At 36.6% G+C, this 22453-nt stretch overlaps 4 protein-coding genes, 1 non-coding gene and 1 pseudogene across 8 annotated transcripts; 3 read left to right on the top strand and 3 right to left on the bottom strand.

Moving 5' to 3' along the window:
* Positions 1-406: 406 nt before the first annotated feature.
* On the bottom strand, positions 407-3397 carry LOC121264224 (aminomethyltransferase, mitochondrial). The gene is given in 5 exon segments (XM_041167309.1): positions 407-1029; positions 1452-1570; positions 1793-2016; positions 2019-2370; positions 3187-3397. Coding segments are annotated over 4 exon segments (1224 nt in total). The 5' UTR covers positions 2353-2370; positions 3187-3397; the 3' UTR covers positions 407-482.
* On the bottom strand, positions 2292-17205 carry LOC121264228 (glycine-rich protein 23-like). Its single transcript, XM_041167316.1, has 2 exons — positions 16743-17205; positions 2292-2756 (listed from the first exon to the last, which is right to left on the bottom strand). The coding sequence occupies exons 1-2, from the start codon at positions 17173-17175 to the stop codon at positions 2743-2745; spliced, it is 447 nt and encodes a 148-aa protein (XP_041023250.1). The 5' UTR covers positions 17176-17205; the 3' UTR covers positions 2292-2742.
* Positions 6062-8769, top strand: LOC121264227. Of its 4 annotated transcripts, none has more exons than XM_041167312.1 (7): positions 6062-6254; positions 6557-6798; positions 6909-7031; positions 7115-7276; positions 7624-7796; positions 8137-8242; positions 8546-8769. In XM_041167312.1, the coding sequence occupies exons 2-7, from the start codon at positions 6580-6582 to the stop codon at positions 8573-8575; spliced, it is 813 nt and encodes a 270-aa protein (XP_041023246.1). In that variant the 5' UTR covers positions 6062-6254; positions 6557-6579; the 3' UTR covers positions 8576-8769. The 4 variants fall into 4 exon arrangements, with proteins under 4 accessions (XP_041023246.1, XP_041023245.1, XP_041023249.1 ...); XM_041167311.1 differs by having other exon boundaries at positions 6063-6254; positions 6542-6798; XM_041167315.1 differs by having other exon boundaries at positions 6064-6254; positions 7118-7276.
* Positions 8987-13368, bottom strand: LOC121264220 (U3 small nucleolar RNA-associated protein 6 homolog). The gene is made up of 6 exons (XM_041167304.1): positions 12847-13368; positions 11341-12000; positions 10694-11143; positions 10012-10184; positions 9654-9837; positions 8987-9200 (listed from the first exon to the last, which is right to left on the bottom strand). Exons 1-6 carry the CDS (start codon positions 13249-13251, stop codon positions 9108-9110), a joined length of 1965 nt encoding a protein of 654 aa, XP_041023238.1. The 5' UTR covers positions 13252-13368; the 3' UTR covers positions 8987-9107.
* A 2-nt stretch (positions 17206-17207) lies between the features above and the next one.
* Positions 17208-22221, top strand: LOC121265639 (annotated as a pseudogene).
* On the top strand, positions 18439-18511 carry TRNAF-GAA. The gene has a single exon. It is a non-coding gene; the product is annotated as a tRNA-Phe (tRNA).
* Positions 22222-22453: the final 232 nt, after the last annotated feature.

Genomic DNA, 22453 nt, shown 5'->3' with positions numbered 1-22453 from the left:
AAAAACAAAGTCAGGAATAAACCCCAAATCTTCAATCCAAAAGCACGAAAACTGACTTCAGCAAATGAATGAAGCATATCAAGTGGTGGGGGGGTTCTTAAAGCTTCTTGTGTGCAAGGGAAGAATGTATAACAGGTGCAAGAAAATCACTTGAATCAGTAGCGGGTAGCCTTTGAGGAGAGACCCGTTTGGCTCCTCTCTCCGATTATGATTGTTTTCAACATTTCTCGGGGAACTCTTATTGGATGAATCATGAACCCATACATTTAGTAACGAACATCATAATCCATCATATTAATCCATTCCACCACTTATGTACCCTGCAAATGATTGTGGTAACTGTGGAACTTTCATAAAAAATAATGGTACATTCCACCTCCGACTTCTTGCAAATAGAAAACGGAAATTGAAATGGACAAACAGTCAAGTTTATAAAAAAATATGTCCAAATGAAAATTCTGAGTTGATATACCAAACATGAATTAGGATGGCTTGTAGTATTTTGTTGGTACAAATGGCATTTTGGTGACAACCCCATCGTATGCCTTTCCTCGAATCACAATCTTAACTTTGGTGCCTGCCTTGTGTGACCCAGATTTCACATACCCCATGGCTATATTCTTCTTAAGGCAGGGGCTAAATCCTCCACTGGTGACTTCCCCAATTCCTTTTCCTTTATCATCCTGAATCTCACTGTGGCTTCTGGGAGGTGGTCCTGAAGAGAAAAACCCGACACGCCTGACTGGTGGACCCTCTTCAAGTTGCTTAAGTATCACCTCAGCACCAAGAAAACCACCTTCAGCTCTTCTTCTCTTCCCTATGGCCCATGTGAGTCCTGCCTCAACAGGAGTTACATGTTGTTCCATGTCGTTACCATATAAACAGAGGCCAGCTTCAAGTCGGAGACTGTCTCTAGCACCCAGACCTGTCAATCTTACCTTCCCTTCAGATTTCTCCAAGATTGCTTTGGCAAGATCCACTGCATGCTCTGAAGGAACTGAGATTTCAAAACCATCTTCACCAGTGTACCTGAAAATCTTAGGAAAGAAGCAAGGCTAATAAACTTTCCTTTGTGGCTCTCTCCTAAATGAGAATAATTTAAGGTATATTCCTTTTCTTGTGGTTTTTTTTTTTTTTTTTGGGTTGGAAAGCGGGGCGATAGGAACCTTTGACATTTGTCCCCTGTTCTCTCATTAGCTTGGACATAACAATGCTTTATTGTGATGTCACATGGATTGGTACAAAGGGGCACTTAATCATGCTTCACTCATGCTCCCATTCAACAAAGAAGTATGCATGCATACCCTATCATCTACCAAAGCACTAAGTTGATATAAAATAAACTGTCACTAGCTAAAAATACAGAAAGGAACTTAGTATCAAGGCTCACACCATGCAAGGTGAATTGCTATTTCTAAACTAGAGAAAAGATAAGCCAAAAAGAAGCATACCCTGTCCTAGTTAGAAAGCACTGCACTCCATTGATATCCAAGATACGGAACTCCCCAAAGAATACCTTGCTCAAGTTCTCTTTTGTCAGGTGCTGAAGAACCGGGCCAGCCAGAGGACCCTGCACCAGATAAATCAAATAAAACTATTTACAAAGTATACATGTCACTTAATGGAATTTTCAAATAGCTAAAGAAGCACAATCTTTTAATCAAAATGCAAGCATTAGCACACTTCATTTCAAAAAATCATAGGGTTTGAATGACTTATAGGCAGATATAATCCAAGTTTTTCAGCCAAGCTAAGATATAGGAAAACGTGATAAAAGAAATCTAGGATTAACCTGGAGAGCTAGAAGAGACCTCTCGTCATGGATGTGCCAAGAGACATCCCCACCTTTGGCCTTGAATATTTTCATATGCTCCTCAATGTGAGCCAGATCCTTATCCCTACACCCTGCATTGACAACCAGGTATATGTGGTCGTCCTGCACCTTGGTAATCACTGAATCATCAATTGCTCCTCCCTTCTCATTTGTAAAGACAGTTAGCGACCCAGTTCCTGGGGTAGCCCAGCAACATCAGCAATGACAAGCTTTTCGAGGAAAGGTATGCAGTCCTTTCCCTTGAGGCTCAACCCGCACATATGAGAGACATCAAAAAGGCTGCCATTCTGCCTACAATTCAGAGTAGAATCCATGATTGAGTCCTTGTATTGGATGGGCATGCTCCATCCAGCAAAGGGCACCATCTTCCCGCCATTAGCAACATGGAAGTCATGAAGAACTGTCTTTTTCAGATCTGATTCTGCAGAAAAGTATCGACGAGCGACAGTCTTCTTATCAGCCTGAGCAAGCCGACGGGTTAATGATTGCCCAAGTTGCCACAAACCCCCGCCTCTCATCTTCTTAGCAAAAATTACCTAATGAATAAAATTGGAGGAAGTTTTAGAGACAGATTAAATCATCAAAATCGTCACTAATAAAATGCCAATGGCTTCAAAACAGAAACCAAACAATCACGTATATGTCTCAAGGTCTCAATAACCCAAGATCAGACTACTCTGTTTTCAAAGGATGTGCAAAACTTAGTGCAATATTTTGATTAATGGTAATTATTATCATAATTATTATTATTATGTTTGATGTTTGGTGGAAACTAAATCCACAGCCTCTATATACCGCATTTTGCAGGGACTAGTTGGTAGCATTACGTTGAGAACATGACCATAATCACCACGACGATATAGAAGTGATATAAGTTATGAAAGTCATAGATGCAAATTGTCATATTATCATCCTCTGCCATCTGGAATACAGTGGCCTCATTTCAAACAACATGAATGCATCATTTTATCGAATCAGCTCCCAAAGAACATTCAAACGCCGTGTACAAGAAAAACATCAATAAAATCTCCCCCGACCATCGCTCAATAAAATCTCATATAATCGTCATTGGGAAGTTCGCTCGGATGAAATGAAAACCACCAAAAAGTGCCATTGAAAAAACCGTATAATCCAATACAGATACATATAGCAAACGAATCAATGACAGTCTTTCAAACAATAGACAGTGCAACCAGTCATCTGGATCTCAATACTGTTTCTCCACAACCTCATTTGAGTAAGCAACCAATCACACAGATCTTCTAATCTCATATAAGAAAAAAAGGGTACGCCTCAAGAGCAAAGATCATTACTGAACAAAACCAGAAAACATTGAAGGGAAAAACACTTACAAATACGGGTTCTCTTCTTCCGCCTCTGCTATCTCAAGAACGAGCAAATCTGAGAGCCCGAAAGAGCATCTCTTGCACTAAATAAGGACGTTTCTTTTATATATGCATGGATATACACATATATACCGATAAGCCAGGTTAAAAATAAAAGGGAAAAATATTAGAAGGGTTTGGTGGGTAATGGCCTAGTGGGTGGAGGAAAATCAGGAAAGGGTTTCTCTTCCACATGGAGACATCCAACAAAACCCCATCGTTAGCGAGTGGTAGTATCACTACCAGACGACCACACCTCATCTCTCTCTCTCTCTCTCTCTCTCTCTCTCTCTTCGCGTTCGGATGTCAACTCGCCGTACCTCGATTATTTGGGACTCCCATTTTGGTACTCCACAAGACGAGTTTACAGGGGTTTTTTTTTTTTTTCGAACAAAACTAATAATTAAACAGAAATGATATTCGTAGATACAGGGTGGGTAGGTATTGTACATTTTAAAAAAATAAAAAATAAATCTAAAATTTATTTTAAAAAAATTATTTTTTAATAATAGATGTTACTTTTTAAAAAAAAAAAATACACATGATTTGCATAATCTGAAATTGTATTTAACATTATACAATATTAAAAATTAAAAGAGCATAGGAGATTTAATTAGAGACATAAAAACAAACTTAGATTACAAGTTAAACGCTAAAACTTGATTGATTTAACTATAAATAGTAATTGAGATTTCTAGTCTTTCATGTGAATGGCAAAATATTTTTATAGCCCAATTAGAAAACTTTCGCATCAGTTAATATAAAAAATGCTTTGTTTTATTACTATATTGGGTTCCACATTTAGGTGGTGTGTATTTGGTATTGTAAAGCCTATAACTCTTATGAATAATTAGTATATAAGATTACATAGATTTTGAAGTGGGAGGTTAAATAAGGAGTATTTGTTGTATCTTAGAGGAGTCAAATTCAAAAAATCAAAATAAGTGACAGAACACCTATAAGTTTGTTGAGAGATCGCTGTGGAGGGAAGGGAAGGAAACAAAATACTTCAGTTTTGAATTGGGAGGTATTGCTTTAACTAATCAAGTTGGTGAAAAGAGGTATTGGCATGTTAATATTTGGCTTTCTTTTTTGTGTTATTTGGGACAAAAAACTGGGCAAGTGAGATTGTAGTAGGTGGTCATACGTGAGCAGTTAAAGAGTAATATTAGATATAGTTATAGAATATGTATGCATTGTGTAATCCTTTTAAAAAAAATGAGGTCTGTTATTAAAAAAAGTTTTTTTTTTAATGTGGATCTCATATTTATTTATTTATTTATTTTAAAGAGATACTCCTTGACTCTAAATATCATTTCTCAATCTAAAATTCACATAAAAATATCATTTTTTTAATAATAAATCTTACTTTTTTTTTTTGGAAGAGAATATGCAGTCAAAAAAAGACATGGTAATAGCATTTGAGCTTGAAGGTCTCTTTCTTTTTCCACAGGTGTGTGTGTGTGCGCACCAAATGCATAATGGCATACCAACTCTATATAATTAAGAGTAATTATAAATAAATCAGAGTTATTATAAATAGGTCGAGTTCTTCATTAATAATATAATATCAATTTGAATTCAATTTGTTTACAAACGAATTGAGAGAGAGCAAAGCTTCAAAATTTGTTCAGCAAAAAACGGATTGAGCATGAGCAAAAGCTCATTTATTAAACAAATTTGAAGTCGTGTAAGTTTGACTCGATTGATATAAAATTGTAAAATTACTTACTGTAATATAATATTAATTAAGAAGGTGATAGGATATCGTAAGAATTTTAAAAATGTAATAGATCTCTTCCTCACATGATGAATATGGTTAGAATTAGTTTCAAATATAAAATCTATTTCGATGAAAAGATTGGCATTTTTTTTTTTTTTTATAATGGAGGTGGGAGTTCGAGCATGCTTCCCTTATTTGGAGATCAAATTTTATACCATCTGTCTAAAGGAACTTGACAAAAGGTCAACAGAGTTAAATCTAAACAATTGCCATCATCTCATAAAAATTGTAAAATAAAATTTAAAAATATGGTGATGAACAAAAGGCAATGCTGACAAAATCTTGCAGGCATATTTGGCATAAGTTATGATATATACAAGTCTTAATTGCACAAGTCTCGTATAAATTCTTTATTAAAAAAAATTGACTTCATTGTAGAAAAGTGTGAAAATTTCACTTTTTCTCGATGAAACTTACATTTTTACAAAAATTTTGTACAAAACTTATATATTTAAGACTTATATTTAGCATTACTCGTTATTTAAATATAACACATCTATTGCATAATTTTTATACGATTTTTAATAAAAGAAATTCCTTTTTTAATTATTACCTATCTAAGCTAAATAAAGTTTTAAAAATCATATATTAATATTAAGAGCAGTGCTACTCTATCGCTCAAAGTAGCTGGCTCCAAGTGAACGCTATGCCAAAATCATCTTCTTCTTCTTTTTCAATTTTTTTTCATATTTTTTTTATTATTTTAAAATATTTTTAAAAAATATCAATATACTAATAGTTACTTCTTTAACTATTAAGTAAAAAAATTAAAATATATGAGATATTAAAATCAGAGGATAAATTGAGCGGATAAAATAACATTTTTCTAATATTAAACATTTGTGGAAAGATTATATAGTAGCTATTTTTGACGAGTAAAATATGATAAATTGACATCCACCAATGTTTTGTTTTGTTTGTCACTGATTGGGGGCTATGGACCAATCCGAGGGCTGGCTCGTCTGCCTAAGCAAGCAGAAATAAGCAAAAATAATTTCGCAAGGCAATTCAGGTTTTTGTCGGGCTTATATTAGATTCTAGAGCAGAGAATCTCCGCAGCCATTCAAAAAATTGGTGGCTTTGCTTCAGCAACTTCCACAACCTTACAACTGATTCTTTTTCAATCCCTTACTGCTGTTTATTCTCTCTCTCTCTCTCTCTGTGAACCTTTCTCTTTGGTACTTGCTGGTTCTTGACTGCTTCTTTTTTCAGTTATTTTCTTTCCAAACGAGGTCATTTGGACCCTAAAAGGGTAAGTCATATCCACCTTTGCTTTCATTCTTGTTTTTGTAGTCCTAAATCTTAATTTGCTGGGTTTATATTTTTGGTATGCAACTTGTTGGGTTTTTTTCACCCGAACAAACATGCTACCTTTTATAGGAGATTTTTTCATAAGATTGGATGGACCCAGTTGATTTGCTAAATTTTGGCGAATTGGGCAAGTAGAAAAATTAAGTCTTTGTTGGGTTTCCCTCTTCTGGTATTTGCTTGGTGTTTACTCTTCCTTTTTCGCCTTATAGTTTGGTGTACGTGATTCAGCTTTGCTTATCGAAGGTGTTAATTATCATGGTCCAATCATGGTGATGCTGTACGCTTCGGGAGCCATAACATCGCATGAAGCATCTCCGTGCAAGATTAGCCATGTGAATCCCTTGGTTAATATCACTTCAGTCTGTCCCAGCGTATTAAGAAACCCATGTAATAATGTCATTCATAATTCCTCATTTTCCTGGAAACACCGTGATCAACTTAAGACCCATCATTTATTACACCATGTAGCTCCAAAGAGATGGCTGGTAATTGAGCAAAAACTACTTGCTGAACTTATTTTTTTCCTTTCATCTCTCGAAGTTTTGAGGTTCTATTTAAGTGCTTGATATATTTAGTGCCTTATTATGTATCATAGTGCCGGTTGCACGAATCAATTTCAGCCGATGATGATGAATACCGATCATCACGCAACATAGCAATCAGTCTGTTTAAGCGATACAAGAATGCTGTTGACCGGGGAGGCGGTGACAACCTAAAAGTATATTCATTAGTTTGCTTGTTCTGTTCTTTAGGCAATATTTTAATGCCTTTTTTCCAAAAAATGCGTTTGGTAAATTATAGCAGGAGTTCATCAGTGCTGGAGTGAATGCGTATGCACTGGGCTGTACTGATGAAGGATTAAGGAAGGAACTTAATGATATGAAGGAATCTGGTGTCGAAATTGAATCGATGCAAAGTTATGGTGGAATCACTAGTTTGAAATCCAAGATTATCTCGGAAGAGGTAAGTTACTTCTCCATACTTCAGCAAGAACTATTTTTCATGGCGTGACTCTTGAGCATATACTTTCACAATTTATATTTTTTCCCAAGGATTATGGTTTTCATCATTGTAATAGATTTTAATCAGGTTGTCTGAAACAAAGAGGCTCATCTTAGTCGATTGCAGACCAAAGAAACATTTTTTGTTAATAAACTTGATCATGGATTTGTGTTCAAGATGCAAACTACAGTACACCCTCTGTGATGGAGAAGTTACACTTGTTATGATTTTTAGGTGGTCACTAGATCTGTTGAATGATTTGGGGATTGTAATCTCGTATATTTTTTTAATTCTATTTCACAATGCAGGTTGATGAGTGCATTCTGTGGCTAAGTATCATATTCATCACCATCTTGTGTACACCACAACCAACTATTGTTAGATGGTCATCTACGCCTCCAGTGTCAGATGAAGTGAGGCTTCAGTGGAAAGGCTTTTGTGCTGTTATAGCAAATGCATACTTTATGAGAGGAATGGCATGGTGAGGTGCTTTCAGCATATTTAATATCATCTCTAACTTGCTTGAGCATTATCAAGTGTGTTTGTATTATGGTAACCAGGCAGGCAGCTTCCCCGGAAATGGATGAAGCCTGCCATCTTTTTATCTATGAAATTTAAAGTAACTCTTCTTCTCAGGATATGGCAACTTTGCACTTAAAACCTGCCTCTTTGATATTTTTCACGTGTGTAGATTGTAACTCTCTGCTCATGCCCCTGGCACCTGAATCATTGATTATTTAATTGCTTTTGGAGAATTAAATCCTGCATTCAGCATGGCCTCAGAACCCTTTTTAGCTAATCATTACTTATGTTTGATGAAGGCTTCCGGTAAAGACTCTTCAACTAGAACAAATGGCAGTAGTTGGGCGAGCTGAGGAGCCATCGGTCGTTGCTAGCCGAATGCGATTAGTGTTTAGCACACTTGAGGTTAGCTATTGAGAACTGGTTTTTCCAATGAATGGTAGAAGAGGATCAATGATGATATTAGGTCTACTGTCTTTGATGATCTAGAACTGAGAAGCATAAAGACCTTGGCCCTATGTGTTATTGGTCTATCTCCAGGCAATCAATTGGTTCTTGAATCTTGATGTTAGAAGTTGCTTTGTGGAGGATGGCGGACCTTTACTTTCATTTCTACTCAAGTTTTTCTATGGTGCTTGTAAAACCATTTCTGTTGTTTCTGATTGAATATAGTGAATGTGCATTTGATTAACTTGTCGACTTGTGCAGGTGGTGAGTCCACAGTGGCCTAGAGTATAGTTCAACATAATTTGCGAAATTTCCCATTTTCCTTGGAGCCGAAGTCATGCTTCTAATTCGATTTGAAATTATAAGTTAGCGAATCGTAATGGTCTGTCCAAAAAGAAAAGTGCAGCATTGCTTTCACAAGTTGAAATAAATTCTCCATGTATACTTTTTCCCTGAAAATATTGCATGTACTGCTGATTTTCTTATGATGTATGATATATCTTTTCTTGGGTGTTATTGTGATGACGCCATGGTTTTGGAAGAAAGCAATTATACGTGCTTGGGTTTTATATTGCATGTGTTATGCGACACTTGCTGAACAGCTGGTTTTGAGCCAAGAAAAATACACTCGCCTCCCCTTCTTTCTGTCGACAGACATGGGGGCAAGAGGGCCAATGCACACGCGTACATAACTCACAGATGGAAAAGAAAATATAATTTGCTCACTTTTGATGCTAGAGGGTGTAAACCGGCCATTAGTCTCATTTATCTGCGTCTGAAAATACAATCAAATAATAGAAAAGAGATCAAAATTGAGAAATTATCATAAGTCCGCAGATGTAACGAGTGCAGTTGTGTCTTTTAGAGTCTTCAGTGCACGCCAATGAACAGCACTTGCTGTTTCTGATGTTCCCATCTGTTTAGAAGTAGGGAAACAAAGAACAAACTCGTGACTATATTCTACGACATAAAACAGTTCTTTCTTGTAAAAAAAAAAAAAATCATTTAAATATCGATAAATTTGAATGGTGCCTATAACAATATATAAATAAACTAGAAACTCTCTTCCCATTGGGATACAAGTACCGCAGAAACTTTACTGATGAGCTCAGTACTGGAGGGTGCACCTATCTGAATTTTCAAGCAATAATTCACTCGACCAAAAGACTTTTTAAAAGGTAATTCTCGAGCTTTGATATTTGAAAGTGAAAATTGCAGAGGTCGAAATGTAAGATTGTTATGCTAAGCTAGTGAGCCGCAATTAAGGATGCTGTTGTACTTCTCAAGCTCATTGTATGGCATATAGCTCAGCTTCTAGAATAAATAAATTGCACTCCCCACCCATCAAAGATAGTAGAGAAAAGTTTACCTTAGTCTCCAGTGAATAGTAACCTTGCCACAAGCTCGCATTTTGGTCGAAAGTTGCAAGTGCGGATTCATATAATTTCCGGGCATTTACAAGGCCATCTTTATCGCCGACAGATGCAAGATTTGATTCTAATTCGATGCAGTTTCTGTATAAAGCAAGACCAGGACGCCGTAAAGCAAGAAATCTGCAGTTGAAACAGAGTAAAGTTCAGAAACTTTAAATTTATAGCAACTGCATGAAGTAAGATTACTAAAAGGATGCACCAATACATGGAGTGTAATTTAGCACAGTCAGATAATTTATATTTCGATTTAATTCTTAAAATAAAAGCTAGGGAGCTCATGATCTCTCGACATACTGCTTATACATCTCTCTTGCACACTGAATCCCATCCTTAGGAAGAACATAATTTACAATAGCAGCGGAGAGGGAAAATCCATCTTCGCTGCCACCATCTCTAGCTAATGAAACAAGAGACATCTCTACCAGCTTGTCAAAAATATGCTTGTGATTCGCAAAGAACTTCAGGGCCTGCAATATGAGATGATGTGAGAGAAACATATTACATCTTCCAATCAAAATGATTTTTTTGGTAAGTATCTTCCAATCAAAATTATATGAATTAGTATATATAAAAGATCCAGTCCAAGTTGATTTGGTACAACATGAACAATTAACACAATTGTTTACAACTAGGACTCAAGCCCCAAGCTGTTCACATTTAAGATACTGATCTGAAAACATCAGAAAATATTTTATTTGAGGTCTCATGAAACCAGTGCTACAAATTACTAAGAGCTAAGACAAATCACTTCTTATAATTAGTTCAAAGATATTTATATCAGGCAGTAGCTGGTTAAGCCATTGAGTTGACCAAATGTCAATTTCATTAATAACAGCTTTGTGCCAAAGGTTTAGAGCTGACCAAGTCAAAATTCTGAAGATTTAAGTCACACAACGAAACAAATGCTGTCTCATACTTATAATAATTGAATTTCAACAGAACATAAGGCCAAAGTACGTGGGTAAATAATACATACCATTAGCCATAAGCTTTCAGCTTTTGAAACAGGCACTTTTTTCAAGATTTTTGTTAGGAGTTCATAAATGGATAGCAGATCAGCTTTACTTAGAGAAGGAGAATCCTTTGTTACGCATCTAATCTCTATCGAGACCCTTAATACCCATAACTGCACTGAATCTGACAAATTTCCACTGCAATACTTTTCTGCCAGTTTTCTGGCTTCATCCAATCTTCCCAATTGCAAAGAAAATGAAATATGTTGGCAAGCAAGATCCTCAGTAATACAACCCATTGTTTCAACCTTCTCATATACCATCAAGAGATGTGAACTATAGTCTACAGTATGAATGGATAGCTCAGAATGTTGGTTTTCTTCTTTTTGGGGATCAATTATACCCATCAAAAACTTTGCATACAGATTAAACATTTTGGCTGAAGGTACGAATTTTAAAGCCTCCTCGTAAACCTGCACATGGCAAAGCATCAAAGGTGACCATTAAATTTATATAGGAATAAATCAGAAGATGTATATATGTCCATTTCAATTTCATTGTATGGTACCTCAGGTGTTTGTACATTTATCAATAAAGCAGGAGCTATTATTCATACAACATATGAAAATTTTATTGGTTCATGATTTCAGCAGTTCACAAGCCTTTGTACCTCAATTGCTTTTTGTGCCTGGGAAAGAACAATTTCTTCTTCGTTCATCCCTGGTGCACTTTTAGCATCAGCAAATCTAAGGCTTGCAAGCCAATCCCAATATTCTGGATCTGTCGAAAAGTCTCTCTTCAGGTCATTTAGCATCTCCTTACATATATCTTCTGACTGTGATAGGTCCATTGCTTCCAATATTTCAAACAACTGCTTTCTCAGGCTAAAACTAGAAGGGAGAGCTTTGACTGCGGCATTATAGATAGTTCTTAGAACACTCAAACCTTGTTGTCGAAACAAATCTAATTTCATCTTTGACTCCTCCTCGTCAACATTCTTATCGTTATTTATTTCTTCATCTTTAAGGGACATAAACAAATCCTTGTTTTCGTCTCTCCACTGTTTTTCATCAGCAAGTCTATCATCATGGACCAGAGTTCCCTTATCCTCTCCAAGTGCAACCTTCCGGGCTTTTAACTTATTAAGGTAAGTGAGTTCCATCCGAAGATATTCGACCCACAGTTCTTCTGAAGTTGGGCAGACTCTCAAACCGCTCTGCATGAGAGCACGAGCAGCTGCAACATTTAAGTTATGGTCAAATTCCCATGCTGCAGCATAAATCCAAACTCCGGGGACCTTTGGATGAAACCTAATTACCTGGGCCAAGACCTGCAAAAGTTCTCGAGAGGAGTAATATTTCGTCAGAACATGGAGTAAGAGAACTCTTCCTCAACTGTTATGATTGGCACAAACTCTGAGTTACACTTGACTAAACATAATGCTGCCAAATGGATTGGTTGTAAATCAATTCATAAACTCAATGGGATTAATACGAATGCCACTACGATCGCCGCCATTTTTCTTTTTAGTTTATCCATGATTTTACCCATCAGAAAAATTACTTTTTTTTTTTTTTTTTTTTTTTATAACCGAGGATGTCTAGGCCAGCTTGCACGCACCCCAACTAATCCCACGGGCCTTGAAGTTAAGGATCAGGTAAACTTCCAGTGGCCCTAAGGGGACTCAAATTGGTGACCATTGGAGAGCAAACCCAAGGCCGGACCAGCTGAGCTACCCCTCAGGTTCCCATCAAAAAAATTACTAACGTATATATCGCATACAGTTTCACATTCAGTCTCTCTAACTCCAATTTATCAGAAACCAAATAGGGGCATCAAAGGTTTGAATTTTTTATACACAATAGAGCAAAAATCTGGTCATCACTTAGTCTAATTTTCCAAATTAGCTGAACCCTTGAGCTTCCAATAACTAACAACCAATGCAAAATAAAGAGATAAAACGTAAACCGTTGTGTCCTTCTCCTCTAATTTTCTCAGCGAAAGAAACATTAAGTATGCTAACAAGTACAAAAGCTCGTTACAACAGACCCAATTTTAAAAATTTCAGCTCAATTTAACTCAAGCTTCTCATTTTACAATCAAAAGCATTACTTTCCTTCACTTTCTCAGCAACAAAATAGTGTCAAAAACAAAGTTTGAGAATAAATTTATGTACCTTCTTCATTCTCCCATTCCTTCGCTGCCTGCAAAACTCAAGATACCGAAACCACAAATCGATATCGCCCTTGAAGCGCATAACGGCGAGCCGGTAAATATCTACGATCCTGGAGACGCCGGCGAAGTCCGAAATGGACTGCTTCATCTTCTTGTTGCCTTTGGCCTTGAGTTCACGAGCCACCGACTTCTTCCTGAGGCGGCGGAGCGAGTCCAGCTGAGTCTCGTAATCGATGTAGGCCAGGTAGTCCTGCTTGAGCGGGCTAGGGCGCTTGAGCCTGTACTCGTACTTGCGGCGCTGCTTAACGATCTCGGATATCTCCCGGCGCGAAAAGAGGCCTCGTATCTCGAGGTCGTCGAGCTCGTCCACCATGCGCTCGAGCCGGTACTGCACCACGTCAGCCATTTTTCCTTCTGGGGTTCAGTAAGTGGACTCTGTGGGGGCTTCGGAACGGTGTGAGAGGAAGGAGAGGAGAAGAGGAGAGGAGAGCTCTTGAGTATGTGAAACGGCATTCTAGGGCGGTTGAGAAAGAAGAAGGTTGTTTTCGCTTGTCATGGGCCTGGTTTGGACCAATTTCGTTTTTGGTAATTAGTGGGCCAAGATGGCTCCGGTCCAATATGCGCTAGGACCAGAATAGCAAAAAGAAGTGTACTCCTGTATTATCTTACAAAACTCTAGTCCAAAATAATATTAAAAAAAAAAAAAAAACACTTTAGTCCAAAATATGATTTTTTTTTTTTTTGCATCATGTTTTTAAGAATTTCTTTTCATACTGAGTTTATCATTTTTTTCAATATTAACTTGATGCTATATTTTATATAACCATACATTTAAATGATTATCATATAAATTCTATTACAGTATTATCAATTAATGTGACTAAAAATAATAAATTAAAAAATTATATTCTCAAACTCATGTGTGAGCATACATAGTAAAGTTCTTTTATAGTATAATTTGATTGGAAATATAAATTTAACTTAAATCTTACAAATCAAATCTTACCATTTAAGTGATGTGAATGTGTGTTCTACACACCGACTTGATAATAAAACAACTTTAACAAATTTAAATTGAAGAATAACATTACCATATTAAAAGAAATGAGATTCACAAGTAAAATGATAAAAACAAAATACTTCATATTTCACAAAAATATTACTTCGTTTGCTTCCTAAATCCATCTCAGCCCATCATTATAACTTTTTCAAATTTCAATATAAAATATAATAAACAATTTAACTTTTTCAAATCTTAAAATAATAATAATAATATTAAAAAATAATATTCTAACAATATTTATCATCTCAATTCGACTTCACTCAACTCAATTCAATTTAACATTTAAATGCAGTCTTAAATTATATTTTTGGAATACCAAACTCAGATAAAAACAGATGCCAACTGATTAATCAAGTGTACCTCTCAATCTTAAAGAATTTCTTAATATATTCAAGTAATACATAGTGTTGAGTTTGAGCCAAATTCAATTTCACCACCAATAATTGCAATTTATGATATCCTTTCCTCCCATTTGTTAATGAACGTATCATGTGTTTGTGACATAAAGTATCCTCGTCCAAAACAATCAACACTGAAATTTCTAATTCATTGAGAGGAGGGCTTTCGAGCAAAGTTTTGAAATTTTCTCGTGACTGTTTCAATCGAGACACTAAAACAAAATATTTTAATATCGATATTGTTTCGATGTACCGTTTCAGAATAATATATATATATAAATTAATTATATATATAAATTATATTCCAAATTTACAACAATATAAATCTTGAAAACGTATATATATTAAAAAAACCTCAATTATACTTTTCAAAAGATTGGGAGAAAAAGTAGATCAGAAAAATGGAAAAAGTTAGAATATTAAAGTATTGACATTGGCTTCATCAAAAGTCAATACATCTTCAAAATTTGAAAAAATATAGATAAAATCATCTATATTGGCTTCGTCAAAATGTAAAAGTTTGAACTTTCAGCTACAATGATTTTAAGTACCTATTCATCATCAAAAATAATATTTTAGTATAAAAACTAAAACTAACTTCTTTCCTGCGTAAACAATGTGCAGTAATATAATAGTTTATTCTTTAAATAATAACCCAATTAAATTGGTATAGGATTAATACTATAGGGTTATAGTTACAATAATTTTTATTTGTTATAATAATATAATATAATATTATTAACTAAAAAACCCAATGTTCCCATCTAATTCCTAAACAGCAAAAAAGTTATCCATACTATCTGGGATACCTTTAGTTTAATCTTTAATTATTAATTAATGGGTTTTTTTGGATAGTGTAATTATAAAATATGAAAAAAAAATTAAATATTATTATTAAAAATTTAATATGATATTATTATTTTAATGAATCTAATGACTAATTTAATATAAAATTATAAATAAAGAAATTTTAGAATTATAAAAAACATATATTTTTTATCAAATTTAAAAAATAACTTTGATCAATCGAATGTCATTGCTTTGAGAAGAACTGAAACAATTGAGAACTTTTTCGATCTGTATCAGGGTGACAAACACGAGTTCCCTTCCGAGGCGAGGCTGAGGAGGGATTGGACAACGCAGGGAGTATTGGAGACCGGATGTTTCTTGTTGGGTCGGGTGTGAAATGTTTCTCGGGGGAGCCTGAGAGTCGGGGAAGAGAGAGAGGGCATTGCATAACGTCTTCATCTATGTATTGCTGATTGTGGTGATCTTGGAGACTTGGGAGGGCAGCTCCTGCTCCGCCGAGCATTGGCAATGGCGGCTGTGATAGGAATGACAAACCTTCATGGGCCTAGTTCCAGATACCCGCAGTTAGTTTGATGGGCTTCACTGGCGAGCCTTGTCAGTTTTAGAAAAAGTTCTCCACCGTAAATTTTAAGAGAAATGCAAGGGGGGACTGACCGACTGAGAAGAACTGGGAGAGAGAGTTGACGTAAAGGGTTTAAGGAACAATTGAAAAACCGAAAAAGCCCTTTGGGATTTGAGTTTCGGAAAAACTTATTTACCAAAAAGTTCTTTGAGTTCACTGTTAATTACAATATTGCCATTCACTTTTAATTTCATTCCAGACGGATTTTGTATACGGGCGAAATACCGAAAACCGGCCGGTATTAACCAAAATGGCCGATATTTAACCTAATACGAAGCACCCATCTCCACCGTGCCAGGTACTGTTCATGCACGATAAATTTCAATCATACCAGTAAGTATAAAACGGTATTTAAAACTTTGCTTTCAAGTTTCAACTACACCAGACATGCATATATACTTGTGACCCAATCAACAACTAGTAGTTCATACATGCAGTATGTGTGAGACAGAAGATAAGAGTTGGTTGATTACACATCTTGTAGGGGTTGGTTTTGTCTTCTGCCACCCAGAATGTAAATCCGCATTGGCATTGCATGGAGGCTTGATAATTGCATTGGATTAGGCATCAAATCCCAAATTTCAGAAGTTTGCTTGCTCCCATTACTTTGGCCACACCATTAACATTTGTCTCACCATTTCATGCCTTCATGGCATAAACTGCCTATCACCATTTGGTTTCTTATCATAATTCCATGTTAATTTCCAATTTAAATAGGTCGAGTTGTTTCTTCTTCACAACGTGGGATACAATTAAGCATTCAATCAAATCATATATTATTTAACACCAACTTATTGGGTTAATTTATCGAATATAAAGAAAATAAGTAGGGAAATAAGAAAAACATCAGCTTGTTTCCTAATTATTCCTCATCATATTAGATAATGAAACTGGAGAATGACTCGTACATCAATAATTGTGAACATTAACCAAACATTAGCACTAAGTAACTAGTAATGGCATTGGTGACAGATTCTGAACTCAAGGCAATCCACCTCCGATACCTCCACCACCAGCCCCACCACCAAGTGAGTCACTGCCACCACCGCCTCCAAACCCTCCACTGCCACCTCCTAGCCCTCCAGCTCCAGACCCAAAGCCACCTCCAGCTCCACCTCCAAAACCTGAGCCACCACCTACTCCAGTCCCGCCACCACCACCACCAAACCCTCCACCTCCACCTCCACCTCCACCCAAGCCAGAACCCCCGCCAAGCCCAACTCCACTACCCAAGCCAGAACCTCCACCAAGTCCAACTCCACCACCCAAGCCTCCCTGACCACCAGAACCACCACCTAGCCCACCACCACAACCAGGGAAGTGGTGGAAGAATGTCTTCTCCTCTTTAAATGTACCGGCTTTTTGACTGACAAGCTCTCTAGCATGAGTGCAAATAAGTGCACCGAGAAGCACCACCAAAAGAAGCTTAGAATCCATCTTTTCTGAGATACTAACAAAGATAATGAGAAATGAAGTTGAGAAGGAGAGAATATATAGAAGATTAAGAACTGAAAAAGAGGACAGATGGCGGTTGTGAAGGTCTTAAATTTGTACTTGTTGTCTGTCATCTATAATCCGTGTTTCTACAGTAAATGGATCGAAGCCAACTGCCAGTAGTGAAAAATAGACCCATCCCATGTTGATGAGCAACCTGGATGGATCTGTTGATCATATTCTTTCGCCTTTTTCCACCCCTTCTTTCTTTCTAAATAGTTCCCTTTTCATGTTCAACATAATTGATATTCACTCGCCCAACTCTCTTTCTCACTCCCTTCCTAGTCCTCCCTTTCCTAACTTACTCGTCCTTTTGTTGTTAGATTGGAACTTCCTACATGTTTATACCTAATTGATGTAAAGGATGACAAGTGAGAATTCTGTTATCATAATGATCATATACGAAACTTGCATATAATTCTAAAACGTGTTAGGCAATAGCTATCATGTCACGCCCTAAACTCTAAATATGCATTACATGATCGTAGTTTTATTATATAGAAAAATGTAAAACTTCCCTCAACCAAGAAAATCGCTGCGAAAGGTCTGTAGGTCATGTAAGGGTACATGAACATAGTAACTTTGTTTTGTTTTTGTTTTTGTTTTTGTTTTTTTTTTTTTTTTTTTTTTTTTTTTTTTTTGAGTTTTTCAGCGGTTTTTGTCATGCTAGTACATATTATATTAGGCGTGGATCCATTATTAATTTGATGACTTTTATTGACACATTATTTGTACTATTCTCCGAGAAGAAACATTCATAATTGAAAAATACTACTCTTACCGATAGTTGGGTCTCGATTGGTTCAGGCAATTTTTTATTTATTTAGTGATTAAAGAGGTATTTTTTAATAATGTTGTAAATTTAAAAAAAAAATCTTTAAGGGTATAAAAAAAATGAATAAAAAAAAACTTTTTGTCCCACTGCTCTTCATAATTTTCTCCAATTCAAGCAGTACTGTAGAGCCCTTTTTATGTTGATTGTCTATGAAAATTCAGAGGTTGGCCTGTGAATTACAGTCATTGGAAAAAACATTTGTTCTTTTGGCCATAATGGGCAGAGTCCATTTAGATTGAAATTTTATATACAATATTTTCTTCAGGGTTGAACGTTGCGTTGGTTTTAGTGGTTTTTGGATCAAATCTCAGGAGGAAGCATATTTTGAGATTGAGATTAGTAAAATGTAGCCTAAAATTCGACTCCAAAAGGCGGGGATAGCTCAGTTGGGAGAGCGTCAGACTGAAGATCTGAAGGTCGCGTGTTCGATCCACGCTCACCGCATTTTTTTAAATTGCTTTCTAACTTTCCATTCCACTGCTTTGTCTGCTCCCGTCGCTCCAACAAAAAACGACATTTCAGCAGATCTTTTATTTTTTTGTCATTGTCACTTCCAAGAAAGGACCAAGAAATCATTGACAGCTAATGCTCTTTAAGAAACTTTTTCGGCATAGAACTCTCTAAATATAAGAACTAATATAAAAGTGAAACTAACAAGATGCCTATCCATTTTTGTAACATAAGAAAAGGTTAAAACTATGGATACTGATACTTGAGGTATATACTAATTCCCATAGTTCATCAGATCTTCAATCAATGCATTGATCTCTTCATTGAGTGTAGAGCATAGAGAGCAAACATAGAAGGGAAGAAGCATCCATTTCTCTTATGGCAAAGAAAAACGTGAGCTTGTTCTTTTCTGTAACACAGACTACGTGGGGCAGAGTATAGTGTCATCCATATGAGAAATGACCATTTAGAGGTTTCATTCAAGAGTACATATGATCCATCAACTCCAGGAACCAAGTTGCCGCTAATTGTGGACACAAGGTTTGTATATTCATACAAAAAAAAAATTCCTTCAGGATTTCTACTAAAGTTTTTCAAGTTTTTAATATACAATACACTCTTTAGGTACATGTTAAAAAGTGGCGTTTCAGGCTTCCACTGCTATGCAATTTATGAGCATCCTCCTGGATGTCAAGCCATTGATCTTGCTCAGACAAGGATGGTGTTTAGTTGCGAAGAGAAAAGTACAATTTACATCTTATCTATTTGGGCTTCTAAGTCTGGTGCTTGTTTTTATATACGTTAACCGAGTCCCTCATGAAACTGGAGTAGGTTTCATTATATGGCAATTTCTGATGAGAAGCAAAGGATAATGCCAATGCCAGAAGATCTACTGTCAGGTAGAGGCATATAACTAATTGTACCAGAGTCAGTTTTGCTGATAAATCCCATTAATCCAGATCTCAAAGGCGAGGTGCATATAACTAAAGTGTCTGTTGTGAGTTTTTGTGCTTGGATGGATGCACTCGTTTCCAATAACCAAAATGAAATAGATAGAAATAGATTATCTTGTGTGTTGATGCATGCAGCAGGTTGATGATAAGTACCAATATTCAATGGACAACAAAGATGGTGGAGTCCATGGATGGATAAGTTCTGGTCCCATGAATGTAGGATTCTGGGTCATCTTTCCCAGCCATGAGTTTCGAAACGGCGGTCCTACCAAGCAAAACCTCGCTGTCCACACGGGTCCAGCTTGTCTTGCTGTAAATTTGTCACTCTAAAATTGCAAGAAGTTACAGATCATCTTTTTGTTTCTTTTTTTTTTTCAGGAAAAGGAGAAGCAGATCATCTCAAATTATTTGAAACAGTATTGTTAAGAATTTGTGGGATGGCTCCAAGTTGCCAATAGATATCTTTCAAAAATCCTCGAACAAGAGAAGTACCATGATATATTGAAATATGACATCAATCTCCAAACGGACGCAAAAAAGCAGGTACCTTGTCATTGTATCATCATCATCATCAATACATTTTATTCGTCCATATCTGGCTTTCAAGTGCAAAACAATATATCGTGGCCCTCTTGTGATTAAACTCAGCCTTGTTTTCCTTAGACTTCCACCTTAGTTAGTTAAATGGTCTAAAAAGATTGTGACGGCATAAATTCACTAGACCATGAAATATATTGTGTTACATCGAGGTTTTTCTGTGGAGTTATTCTGTGTGCTAAAACCTCAAAATTGAACATTTAATAATGGGGTTGTTCTCATGATTTTGTCATCTTAGAGACTGCGTGAAGAGATGGCCTGGCCATATGATTTTGTCTCATCACCTTATTATCTCAAAGCTAAAGAACGCGGCTCAGCTTCAGGAAGACTGCTTGTTGAAGACAGGTAGTGAATTCTTGACCATGGGAATGTCTTGCTGCATGATAATCCAATTCATAGCATCGATGGTCCTTAGGCTGACTGCAGCTCATTCACATTGTAAACATTCATCCCAGATACGTTTCTACCTCTCTTATCCCTGCCAAGTACGCTTACGTTGGTCTATCGGTTGCAAGCACTGAAGGAGCCTGGCAGACACAAAGCAAGGTAATAAATAACTAACTGAACTCTTTCTTTTGGCACGACTGATCTTTCATTGTTATAAATTTCTAATTTGGTTACATTTATATGGTAAATTTGAAAGTTAAATGTTTCTCTTGCGTGTAGGATTATCAGTTTTGGGTTCAAACAGATTCAAATGCAAGTTTCATAATCAAGAATGTAATCCCTGGTGTCTATGGACTCCATGGCTGGGTTCCTGGTTTCATCGGTGACTACTTTGATAAAGCACAGGTTAGCATCTCTGCAGGTACTGTTCACATAACTCCTGTGTTCTTCCTTGAATGAGAAGTTGCTCAAGCTCATTGATCCCATCCACTTGTAAATTTACTGAAAAAAAGTTTGGTTTTCCGCTGGCTGATTGAGGACCATGTAACAAATCACATGAAGAAATTTAATGTTCTCACTCGCTCAGGGTCACAAACACAACTTGGCAATTTGACCTTTGTTCCCCTCAGAGATGTTCCTACCATATGGGAATTTGGCTTCCCTGATCGTATAGCTATTGGTTACTTCGTTCCTGATGTGAATCTGATGTATGTCAACAAGTTATTTCTTAATAGCCCTGAGAAGTAAGAAGCTGTTGACTTGCCTCTCTGATAGTCCTATGTATTGCTTTAAGTTGGTGGAGAGAATTAAACATGATTTATACTCAACCTTCCTGTGTACCAAAATATAGGTTCAGGCAATACGGCTTGTGGGACAGATACACTGACACACATCCGGAATTTGATCAGGTTTTCACTATAGGTATCAGTGATCCAAAGAAAGACTGGTTCTTTGCCCATGTAGGCAGGTGTTTCCTTCTCTCTTTTACTATTTCTTTAGGAGCTAATGTAAAAACCCTTCACCTATATGAAAATGAGAGTCAAAGCTCTCTCTCTCTCTCTCTCTCTCTCTCTCAAAAGTAAAACGTTGTGCCTTGACAAGAAGAGTGAACTTTTACAGGAGAGGAGCAGACAGCAAGTATCTTCAAACAACATGGAAAATACAGTTCAAGCTTGATTCCCTAACGAGTGGAATTTACAAGCTGCGATTGGCCATTGCATCAGCTACCCGCACTGATCTTCAGGTAAGTAAAACATCGGAAATTGTGATAAATCCTTCAAACTACTAGAGCACTTACACATGTAATTTGGGGCAAAAAAGACCAGTACAGCAACATGACCTGTCTATCGCTCGGTTTTTTGTGTGAAGTGTTGCACCCGAGTATATTTGGTAAGCACTCGAAATCTCGTGAAAGTTAATAACGATCTATTTCGTACGCATTCCTAACTCGTAGCAAACTTCTACTAGTTTTTGCCTTTGATATTGTGTTGCAGGCCCATATGTCAATAACATGGATAAAGAACAACTGGTCTTCCAAATTATGAACTTAGGGACAGATAACACGGTTTGTAGACATGGAACTCGTGGACTGTACCGGCTGTTTTGCATCGACATTTCCTCATCGTTGCTGGTCAAGGGAGATAACAAGTTAACAACATATTTCTGACGCTGGCCAGGGGAGGAGATGCACTCTGCGGAATCCTCTACGACTATCTTAGACTAGAAGGTCCTGCAGCTTCTGAGAGATCTGAAGGGTTGAATCAATAAAAGCAGGAGGTAAAGCCTGATGCAAACATGATCCGTATGCATAAGCGTTTTCTTCCAAAGCAACATAAGAACTTCAACAGAGAATATTTCCCATTTGTTGCTCTTCCAGTGCCTGCCTAGCACAAGATTCACTGGGACAATATTATGGCTGCTACACTTCTTGATAGCAAAACGCTATGTTGTGACCAGTTAGCAAGCAACCATAATACGACTCATTGGAGTGTTATTTATT

Source organism: Juglans microcarpa x Juglans regia, chromosome 5D, assembly GCF_004785595.1.
Source record: "Juglans microcarpa x Juglans regia isolate MS1-56 chromosome 5D, Jm3101_v1.0, whole genome shotgun sequence".
Taxonomy (NCBI): domain Eukaryota; kingdom Viridiplantae; phylum Streptophyta; class Magnoliopsida; order Fagales; family Juglandaceae; genus Juglans; species Juglans microcarpa x Juglans regia.
The sequence above is the reverse complement of the archived record's forward strand: the minus strand, read 5'-3'. Positions and strand labels throughout refer to the sequence as shown.

Coding starts and splice junctions, on each gene's coding strand:
- LOC121264220 (XM_041167304.1), bottom strand. CDS start 13,251: ATGGCTGACGTGGTGCAGTACCGGCTCGAGCGCATGGTGGACGAGCTC. Junction 11,144..11,340: donor AGGCACAAAAAGCAATTGAG/GTACAAAGGCTT, acceptor TGCCATGTGCAG/GTTTACGAGGAGGCTTTAAA. Junction 9,838..10,011: donor GCAAGAGAGATGTATAAGCA/GTATGTCGAGAG, acceptor TTTCAACTGCAG/ATTTCTTGCTTTACGGCGTC.
- LOC121264227 (XM_041167312.1), top strand. CDS start 6,580: ATGGTGATGCTGTACGCTTCGGGAGCCATAACATCGCATGAAGCATCT. Junction 7,032..7,114: donor GAGGCGGTGACAACCTAAAA/GTATATTCATTA, acceptor GGTAAATTATAG/CAGGAGTTCATCAGTGCTGG. Junction 7,277..7,623: donor CCAAGATTATCTCGGAAGAG/GTAAGTTACTTC, acceptor TTCACAATGCAG/GTTGATGAGTGCATTCTGTG.
- LOC121264228 (XM_041167316.1), bottom strand. CDS start 17,175: ATGGATTCTAAGCTTCTTTTGGTGGTGCTTCTCGGTGCACTTATTTGC.